Source organism: Dasypus novemcinctus, chromosome 3 (genome assembly GCF_030445035.2).
Source record: "Dasypus novemcinctus isolate mDasNov1 chromosome 3, mDasNov1.1.hap2, whole genome shotgun sequence".
Lineage (NCBI taxonomy): Eukaryota > Metazoa > Chordata > Mammalia > Cingulata > Dasypodidae > Dasypus > Dasypus novemcinctus.
In genome coordinates, this window is record NC_080675.1 from 155,980,308 (window position 1) to 155,990,700 (window position 10,393).

At 41.6% G+C, this 10,393-nt stretch overlaps 1 protein-coding gene across 2 annotated transcripts; it reads left to right on the top strand.

The window, feature by feature from the left end:
• The first annotated feature begins 953 nt into the window (after window positions 1–953).
• On the top strand, window positions 954–9,700 carry SELENOS (selenoprotein S). 2 transcript variants are annotated; one of them, XM_058294616.1, is made up of 7 exons: window positions 954–1,090; window positions 1,705–1,839; window positions 4,208–4,314; window positions 7,070–7,156; window positions 7,251–7,329; window positions 8,962–9,021; window positions 9,603–9,700. In XM_058294616.1, exons 1-7 carry the CDS (start codon window positions 1,006–1,008, stop codon window positions 9,635–9,637), a joined length of 588 nt encoding a protein of 195 aa, XP_058150599.1. In that variant the 5' UTR covers window positions 954–1,005; the 3' UTR covers window positions 9,638–9,700. The 2 variants fall into 2 exon arrangements, with proteins under 2 accessions (XP_058150599.1, XP_004462163.1); XM_004462106.4 differs by lacking the exon at window positions 9,603–9,700 and having other exon boundaries at window positions 8,962–9,553.
• Window positions 9,701–10,393: the final 693 nt, after the last annotated feature.

A 10,393-nucleotide genomic window follows, 5' to 3' on the forward strand; every position in this document is an offset into this window, starting at 1 on the left:
ATAAAATTTGGCAAACATAAACTCAATAACCACTCCTCAGTACGATTCCTCTGTTATGGGCATTAAGTTTGCTTCTAATTTTTACCTTCATTCATTAACAAATATGTATTGAGGGCTCACTAGCCCTCCTGGCATTGCTCCAGGGGCTTGGTCAAGGAATAAAAGCGCATTTTTCTCCCAGTGCTTTCAGACTAAAGGAGGGAGAGACAGGCAATTAACCCAAATGCAATAAACAGATTAAGAGAATGACAGAATGTGACCTTGCTTTAGAAAAGGGATGAAAAGCAGAGCAAGATAGGGGATTGAGAAGAGGAACCGCTTGCCATCTCAAATACAACAGTTGACATAGGCCTCTGAGAGGAAGTGGAAGGGGTGGGAGGAGGGCTTTGCAAGCTGAGGAGAGAGCCAGGGCTCTATGATCAGTAACTGTATCATAATGTCATGTTACACCTAGTAAGACTCAAAATATATTGGAGCCATTACGATTATTCTTTCCCAGGAGGCTTTGATTCTGAAGAGGAGGGAGAAGCTCAGGGGCCTGGAGGGTCGGTAGGCACTTTCCTGGCCTGAAAGATTATCTCCCGACTGCAGGTGGAGGCTGCCAGAGCTGCAGCTTTCACACCGCGGCCGGGGCCGACCTTGGCTGCAGCCAACCTGCCGAGCCCTGTTGTCCAATGGGCCCCGTTCCCGGGCTGTTGCTGCAAATCCTGTTTCCTGGCGGTCGTAACCTTCTAGGCCTCGGTCATTTCCACCTCACTTAAGCCAGCAGAAAGGACAGAACGCGAACAAGTGTCAGCCCTGAGGGCATGGGTAAGGAGGGTTTCCGCCCCTTGGCCCGCCCCCGGGAGCCCCGCCCACCGGCGCTCATCCCCTCTGCGATAGGCCAGGCGTCAGGACCAGGCCGAGCTGCGATTGGCCGAGATCCTGGCCGCATCCTGGCGCGCTACGTGTATATAGGGGCGGGCCGGAAGGCCGAGGCCTGGGTGACAAGGTGCGGGTGGTGCGATGGCGGCCATGGAGCGGGATGGGGAGTTACTGTCCACGCGGCCGGCCTTTGAGACTGAGGGTCTGCGCTTCCTGCACGTCACCGGTGAGTCGTCGCCGGGGAGATGCCGCGGAGCCCGGCTCCTGCGGCGCGCCGCCATGTTCGGTGGGTCGTCCTCGGCTGTGCGCCGGGCCTTTGCCTCGAGAGCGCCTGGCCAGCAACCGGATCCCGGGCGGCGGGCCATTCTGGGCGGGGCCCTTTGGCTGTGGGTCCTTTACTTTTTGCAGAGCAAACCCTTCCAGATTACAGTGCTCGTGCCTTGACATTTGCCTCCAAGGCTACTCCCCGCCACACAAACCTAACACCCGGAATGTATCGTCCCATTCGCCCACTCCTTTCTATCTGTGGTTCCATAGACCTGAAAGGCTTTTCTTTGCCTTCTCGGGTCAGATAAACTACTCTTCATCCTTCAGAACCCTGTGGCTGTGTCCTACATCCTCCGGAGTGACTTCCCAAGTGATTGAGAAAAGTCTCTTCTCACGGATTCCTGAATTGTTGTTCTTTTTGTTCATATTTTAACTGTTCTGTTTAGGAAGCCATCTCAATGTGAAATGTTTTGAAGGCAGGATCTATTCTTGTTTTGTCTTTGTTGAATTTTCTGGAGAAGTCAACTAACCGTATCATTTTTTATTTCTTGAAAATTGTTTTCTTCTTTTCAGTGGGTTCTCTGCTGGCCACCTATGGCTGGTACATCGTCTTTAGCTGTGTCCTCCTCTACGTGGTCTTTCAGAAGCTTTCCACCCGGCTGAGGGCCTTGAGGCAGAGGCAGCTGGATCGAGCAGCAGCGGCTGTGGGTTAGTGCCTGATAACAGAAATGAAGGTGGTGACTGTGACAACCTAATTCTTTAATATTTAAAAGTTAGTCTATTAGTAAGAGGTTCATGATTTTAATTTGTATATGGGGGAAACTATTTTATGCTTCTGCAATTGATTTAGGTAAATGTGCATTCGATTTTTTTGTTTAATTTCAGATATTTGAATGAGCTGGAAAACCTGCCTGATGGTATATAGAACACTCACTGTTTATCTAGATAAATGGTTTTTCATTTATAGGCTGGATTAAAGTGAAGACTTCATGGCTTCCCTGTACTTGTGGATCTTCCTACTCATTCTAAGTTGTCTCTGGAGCCACTGCCTATGAGGAGAAACTCCGCCTTCATTCTTTATATCTACCTCACTTGATTTCAAATTACATTTGACTGTTTCAAAAACTCATTCCTTCTCACATGGTAGCTTAGTTTCCTGGCCTGTGATCACAAATACCACAAAATGGGGTGACTTAAAACAACAGGGATTTATTGACTCATGGTTTTAAGGTTAGGAGCAGTCGAAAATTGAGCCATCAGTAAGGCAATGCTTTCTCCCCAAAGACTGTGGCATTCTGGGACAGGCAATCCTTAGGTCCTGGCTTTTCCATCCCATGACAGGGCTCATGGTGGCATCTTCTTTCTCTTTCGTGTTCCATTTACTTCCAACTTCAGACTGCTTCCCATGGCTTTTTCTCTCTGCCTGAATTTTATTATACTTATAAAGGACTCCAGCGATCCAGATTAAAACACAACCTGATTCAGTTGGCCACACCTTAACTGAAAATAAAGTCTTCAGAAGGTTCTATTTACAATGGATTCCTGTCCACAGGAATGCATTATGATTAAGTTATGTTTGTTTTTTCCCCAATATATCACAGCAGTCTTTAGTTAGAAGCCAAAGACTTGGGTAGGAAAGCAAGCAAATGTCATGACACAAAAATAGTCAATAATGGAAATGCTCAAACACCTCTCATTATTCCACAGTCTTTCCATTTTCTTGGTCGCCTTGATTGTTGGCTATACATCCAACAACAATCTGCAAAGTGCAGATTGTAATTCTTGCATAAAATGCAGGATGTGGTGACTGGGATGACAATGGGATTAGAAAACTGCTTCAATCATTTGCTACAACTATCTCTATAAGGAAATTCTGGCAGAGTGAGACCAGCTAATAATTAAAGGGTGAGTTTACGATGATGATGATCAGATGATTACTTCAAAAGAAGTATTTGATTTAGAGCGATCCTTGGCAAAATTGATGACGGCTTTGACTATTGCAAAAGGTATTTTTAGGAAGTACTTCAAAAAGCAAAAGTGCAATGAAAAGATGTCCCATTGGGCTAGCATATAATTTTGTTAGAAAAATTAGGTTTAAAAAAAAACCCACACTTGATTAATTTTGTAACCCAGTGGTTACATATGTCACCAAAATTTATTTTTATATATAAGGTGAAAGTAGAATTTTGTTTTGTTTTTAAAGATTCCAGCCATCTCTACCAATACACACACATACTTACTTGTGCTATTTGGATGATATTTGGTGCCTATTTTACATGGAATCTGTCAAATTACCTTTTTCTGATACCATTCATCTCCAGTTGATGCTGATTTGCAGTACTTTAGCAGGTATTGAGGTGAATATATGAGTTCAAATTTATTTCTTTGCTTAAAAAATTAACTGCGTCCCTGTAAAGTTTCCCTCAGTGCTCCTTAACACAGCAGTCTGGACAGATGAGCAGATAGAAAGCATTGCTTTGTATTTATAGGAGCTCTGCTTTTGTTTACAAACTGGAGAAAAATATAGGTAAAGCTGGGGCACTCATTTCTATTCTTAGTGCTAGCTATAAATTTTTCCTCTTTTGTAGAAACAAGGAAAAAATATCTAAGAATCCTTCTTTCTGATATTGGTCTGGGCTAATTAAGCAATAGATATGCTATATAGAAAACATTAACATTTCTTGGTTATTTTCTGGAAATCTGATCATCGTAGAGGCTGTGGGTGTAACAGAGGTCTCCAGGTTGTGTACTAGAATCTCGGTGTGGCTGTCAGATTGCTTACATTTCAGTGTAGGGGCCCTATCCCATACTATCTGAATTGGAATCACTAAGGGGAGCCCAGAAATTTGCCTTTCTGATAGATATTTCTGGTGATGTGGATGCTTAGTTAAGAACTATGGCTATGGATAATCCCCTGCCCCTTGAGCAGTACATCTATAAAACATTTTATTTGTGTAAAAACATATGCCTTTTGCATTATCAGACATCTGTACTTCTTTATACTTTAATAACATGCACACTCAAGAGTTTTCTTTTTATATTATACAAGGTGAGTTATATTTTTCTGACATTTTAGAACCTGATATTGTTGTTAAACGACAAGAAGCTGTAGCAGCTGCTCGTTTGAAAATGCAAGAAGAATTAAACGCACAAGCTGAAAAGCATAAGGAAAAACTAAAACAGGTATGAGTTGTTTTAGTTTGAATACGTGGTCTTACAAAATTGAGGCTTAGTGAATAAGAAAGTCTCTTTGTGCATCTGTGTGTCTTTTATTTATAAACTCTGGGATAGGGTCCTAGTATTTCAGTACCTACTATGTAAATAACCCGGTGGTACCATGAAACACAGTGAAAAGTGGGAAAAGCATAGGAGGGAGTATGAATGGGTTCAGGGTGTGAGAGTGCAAATGAACATTTAAGTGTGCTTGTGAGTGTTATGCATGTCCATTAGGCCAGTATTGGGAACAAGTAATTGTGGCAGAATCATTTTCACTTTACTTAGTAACATATTGGCTAGCATGCTTTCTTTTTGCAATTTCTTATTCTACAGGGAAAAGTACTGTAAAGAAAGGTGTCTTGTTTCTGTCTTTGTTTTTTGGTGTCTCCTTTATAGCAGTATTACCCAGCAAAATTGTGTGTCTAGGTCTTATTGGTACCAGATGCGCAGAGTATGCTTTGCGCTTCTTGCTCCACTGTCTCATAAGCTGTGTGTGTCACCATGACCTGTGCTTCCTGGGGCTACTCTTCAGTGATTGAAGAAAAATGAGGGTGGGGGGTGGGCTCATTCTAGGGTCATGCTTATAGAGATGGAGCATTTTAAAAGGTTTAATTGGAGGGTGGTAGGAGGTGAAAGGAAAGAACTGAGGATGACTTTTATTATTGACCTGAGCATCCAGGGGACAGTGCAGTTCTTCAATAGCATGAGGTCACCTACCCAATGTGGGCAACCCAGAATCAGCAAGTGAAGATGCTGCTTTCCATTTGTGATCCAGATATTTCTGGCCTCTTCCAGTTCTCGGGCAGTGGGAGAAATTCTTCTGTCTTATATGTGTCTGTGTGGTGTTTCCAGGGTCATACGATTTTCCACCGCTGCTAGTGGCTTTTGTTGTTTCTGCTTGGTCATCCACTTTGGGACTGGTCTCCCCAGCTTGGAATAAGACCACACACACACACATCTTCCTCAACCACCCTGTCCAGCAGCCTCCTTCATTGTTCATTTCAGCATTTACCCCAACTCCCTATTAAATATATTCACTTACCTAAAATCTGCTAGCACATTATTTTTTTAATCACACAGATGGCTTTTTAAAAATGCAAAAATCTATACCATGGAAATGAATTCTACCTTCCTTGCCCTCTCTCCATTGCTCCATATTAAATTTTTTTTAGATATTTTTCTGGGTCTCTTTCTATCCAAGGATAAAATCCATTTCCCTTTTTATACAAAGTGGCAGGATTATGTGCAGATCATATGCCATTTTGAACAATTCTATTTTACTGTTTTTCTTAGCTGAGTTCCATTCATTAATTTTTTTGTTGCTAGAGCCATATGGGCAAGTTGAATTCCTTCTACATATTCAGGGACTTCTGGGTCTAAGGATTTTTTCATGTTAGTAAAATAATTTGGTCATATAGTCAGTTTGCTGATGAACTGAAAAAATAATTTTAAAAGATCGCTTTTTAAAACTATATGAGGGGGGAGCAGATGTGGCTCAAGTGGAGGTCGCAGTTTGGGTTTCCAGTGCCTGCTGAGAGAACAAACAACAAGCAAAACAAAGAAAGAAACCAACTCAGGGAAACCAATGTGGCTCAGTGGTTGAGTGCCGGCTTCCCACTTACGAGGTCCCAGGTTCAATCCCCTGCCCCCAGTACCTCAAAAAAAACCCAAAAAACCTGTATGAGGGGAGTGGATGTAGCTCAGTGCTTGAGCACCTGCTTCGCATGTCCAGGGTCCTGGGTTTAATCCCTAGTACCCCCTAAAAACCGTATTAGCCCGTATTTGGCTCAAAATCTATAGTATATATATGTGGTGCTATGTCATATACTTATAAAAATAATAATAAACTGAATCTGCCCAACTCAGGGCTAAGTTGTCTCTCTTGTTTATGGTCTTGGAACGTGTAAGCCATGGTTCTGTCCTGATGTCCTCAATGGCTAACTAGTGCCTTCATGTCAGGAGATGTTTCCTTCTTGGCCCGCTTTACTTACAGACAGTGGAAACATGAGGTGGCAGGGCTTGAGGTTTAGCAGTTACGGCCCCTGTGTGTGTACCCATTAAGCATCTTCTTCCTTGTCTTTGGGACTCAGTGGGACGAGAATGAACTACAGTTGGGGTCTGAATCCCATTGGAAATGAGAGAGATCAGTGAACTTGGAGTGCAATAAGGTGTGGGACTTAGTTGCTCTTCAAGGAGCAGGGAGCAGAAACAGTGATAGAATGAATTTCTTTCCCTGCTTGTTCATCTGTCCTGTATGACTACAGGTTTGTCAAGTGTTCATCTTTGGGCATCATTTTCTGCTAATAATAGCTTTCCCTATATTCCCATAGTACTGGACTTTTCAAAGCAATTTCAAATCTGTTCTTGTCAGATGGCCCAGCCCTGAGAAGTAGTGGGGTTCTGTAACTATCCCCAGGTGGCACGTCTGGGTAACAAGGTGGGAATGATAGCCATGCCCACTTGGTCCAAGTTCGAGGTCTTCCACTACATTGCCAGGCATGTCTTAAGGAAGAGCCTTCTAACCTTTTTTCTCCCAGAGTGAGTTCTCTGAAGTGAGTTAAACTCACACCTCCCCTTTACAAGTTTTAATTTAACTGAAGAAAATGCAAGTGAAGATTTTCTTTTGAAGGACATTTAAATTTAAAAATTGTTGAAATTAGCTTTTTCTTTAAGATGGCAGCTATGTAAATTCATTCTGTACTATGTGCAAATTCTTTCTCAGCTTGAAGAAGAAAGGAGACAGAAAATTGAAATGTGGGACAACATGCAAGAAGGAAAAAGTTACAAAGGAAATGCAAGAAAGCCTCAGGTGACTGTAGATGTTCTATTTGATATTTTTCAAGTAGATGAATTTTTCCTGTAAAATGTTTTAAAGTAGATTCTTAAACCTTGTGTTCTAACAGGAAGAAGACAGTCCTGGGCCTTCCACTTCATCAGTCATCCCAAAACGTAAACCTGACAGAAAGCCTTTGCGGGGAGGTGGTAAGTGCCACCTGACTTATAATATTCAAGAAATTTGGACATTTACAGGGTATACTTAACTGGTAAAAATAAGATTCTTCTTTTTGGTTTTGTTGCTATAAATTGAGACTCATTACTGTGTTTAGGAGTGTGAAGATTAAATAAAGGAAACAGATATAAAGCAACTACTAAGCACTCAGTAATTTGAGGATATTTATATTTTAGTATCCTCACTTGATTTCATACAGCCATGTAAGGTGAGAAGTAAGGAGAGGAGTAGTTTCCCCCATTTTGCAAATGAATGTTAAGTGGCTAGAACTCATTATAGCTCTTTTCTCAAGGCCTTCTTGTTTTGTTGCGGACACCTTTCTCAAGGAAAAGTGGACAAAAGTTCATTCAGAGTTTTCTCCTGTGTGCAGCACTGCCCCAAACGCCCTACAGCAATACCATAGTAGTCTGTCTTCATTTCATCCTTGAAGATTTTCAAATCTATTTGGGAGGACGACACTCACAAATGAAAATAAGGAATCCTTGGTGATTCTGGCAAGTTCTAAGTGAATCCTGAGGATGGAGAGAGCAGGGAACATTTTGTATAGGAACCAATTCCTGGCTGAAGTCTTTTTCTCCATTAGAGGAGAGGGTATTTCTGGGGGGAGACCCTGCAGAGGCCAGAGTGTGGGAACTCAGATGATATCTTAGGGGATTGTCGAGACAGGCCTGGTAAATATGGAAAACGTCCTCAAAGGCAGCCTGGACACAACTGGGAGTGACCTTTAAAACTGACCTCTAATCCCCCTATGTCAAGATCCTAAAGCAGTTTTGCTGTTGGAGAGTGGCACACCTAAAAAGAAAATGTTATTTTAAAACTTTCTCTTACTGGAAGTCTTATTTCCAAACCCAACAGTGTGATACTTAGGAGAGGAGTGCCAGTTGTAGAAAATGTAATGCATAGCATGCTTACATGTGTGGTCTCTCTTAGTGTTCCCAGCAGTTGGAAGGTAGGTGCAATGCCTTGTTAGGTTTTACATATAAAGAAACCGAGGCTCAGAGAGCTATTGCCCAAAGGACCACCACAAGGACCAAGCACAACTGGAATGCATTTAAGGATTCTAGAGCCTGAGTGTTCAAGTATCATCACATGACTGTGGACAGCTTTGGGAGACTAACGAGTGGTGGGGGAAAGGGAATATAGATTGCCTAGGTACCATAGTGATAGAAGTTACAAGTTACTTCTGTTTTGTTTTTGTTTTTTTAATTTTCTATAGCTTGCACAGCGTTTGGCCTACATTTTATTAAACACTGCAATAGAAACTGTCAAATACTTAAATCAGGCCATTATGAGAGGCTTTTTGGTGAATTTTTTGGTGTGTGTTTCTGCATGTTTGCATGCATAGTTTTTGCATGTTTGAGGAGTTAGGGCCAAGAAGCTAAATGACTTATTTTTCCTTCTCATTGAGTTCAATTAAAAATGCAGTTGCTATATTTAGTATTTCTTTCATTTGGTGGCCACAAAATTCCCTCAAGAATAGAATTCATATCTTTAGTGCTTTTGTATCAAGCTCATTATTTTATTTTATAAAATGCTCCCAGATTTTCAACCATCCCCACTGCTGTGAGGTACTATTGATAAATGCTTCCTTTCCATTATTCCAGGTTATAACCCCTTGTCTGGTGAAGGAGGTGGGACTTGTTCCTGGAGACCTGGACGCAGAGGCCCGTCAGCTGGTGGATGAGGCTAAGAATCTTGCTAGTGTCGTTTCTGACATTAGCAGAATGAGTCTTTGACCCTTAATTCAATTGCCTTACGCATACTTTTCACAGTGACTAGCCAGCGGGTGGTGGGGTTTATTTGTAGTCATACTCCTTTTCAAAATGATCACACTCATTGATTTCATGCTTAATTTCTAGTATATAAAACCCTCAGGATGATTTACAGTCCTGATAAGAAAGGCTGAGTAGTGATTTTGTGAGAACTCTTTGCCAATAGAACAGTCTCTGTGACAGGTTGCGTTGAATGATGTCTTCCTTATAAAATGGTGAACCCACCAGTGAGGATTACTGATAATAGACAGTTGATGGGGTTTGTTTCTGTATATTTATTTATGTGCAGAACTTTGTAAAAACAAAACTGTAAATATTTTTAAAAATTGCAAAAAAGCATTTTTAGCACCTTTATTTGAATTTGAGGAAATTTGTTGATGAACTTGAATTTGTTACCAAACATTAAACAGCTTTTTGTCATTTACAGTTTCTAACTATTACTACTTATTTCTCTTCTTACCATTCCTCACCAGAAATGAGACTGGCAAGTGGCAGAGAACTACAGTGATTTTGAAAGTTACCTGACTTCTTGGGGCTGATATATAAATTAGTAAACATTTTTCGAGTGGAATATTCTGTCGTTGTCTTTTTTAGCAATATGTGAGGAGGGAAAAAATAGTCCTGTCTAAATGGGGCTTAAAATCTTTGCAGAACGGTGGGGAAGAGCTGGAGGGCACAAAAATAGGACACTTGAAGGACAATGTAATTACAAATAGGTTGATGTAGTCAAGACTAAGTATTTTTGACCCTTGAAAAGTTCAGGTTAAATGTTGATGGAGGAAATTGTGGGTTCCAATTTTTAACCAGATTGGTTTTTCACCCACATGAAATAATTTCCAACATAGAAAGTGTTAGACTTGGATTGAAGCTTTTCCTCCAAATTGGTTGATTTTACCTCTAGAGTTGTCCTTGTAGGCCACCTTGACTCCAGGCATTAGGTGGCTGGACTGGCAGGTGCGAATACCTTTCCCACCTGCTCCAGCCAGCACGTTGAATCCTTCAGTAAGCTTGGCTCAGGTAAGCCTTGTAATTCCTCCTCCTGACACCCTTACAGTCCACTTCGATGCTGTTTTAGTTTGCCACAGGGCTGCCAATGCTAAGTACCAGAAATCAGTTGGCTTTTATAAAGGGGGTTTATTTGGGGTAAAAGCTTATATTCCGAGGCCACGAAATGTCTGAGTCAAGGTACCATCAGAGATGCGCTCTTACCAAAGTCAGCTGCCACATGGTAAAGCCAGATGGCTCCTGATCTCTGCTATGATCT

Excerpts from the sequence above, each read along its gene's own strand:
- SELENOS (XM_058294616.1), top strand. The coding sequence starts at position 1,006 with ATGGCGGCCATGGAGCGGGATGGGGAGTTACTGTCCACGCGGCCGGCC. Across the intron at positions 1,091-1,704 it reads GCGCTTCCTGCACGTCACCG|TGGGTTCTCTGCTGGCCACC; the intron begins GTGAGTCGTCGC and ends TCTTCTTTTCAG. Across the intron at positions 1,840-4,207 it reads TCGAGCAGCAGCGGCTGTGG|AACCTGATATTGTTGTTAAA; the intron begins GTTAGTGCCTGA and ends CTGACATTTTAG.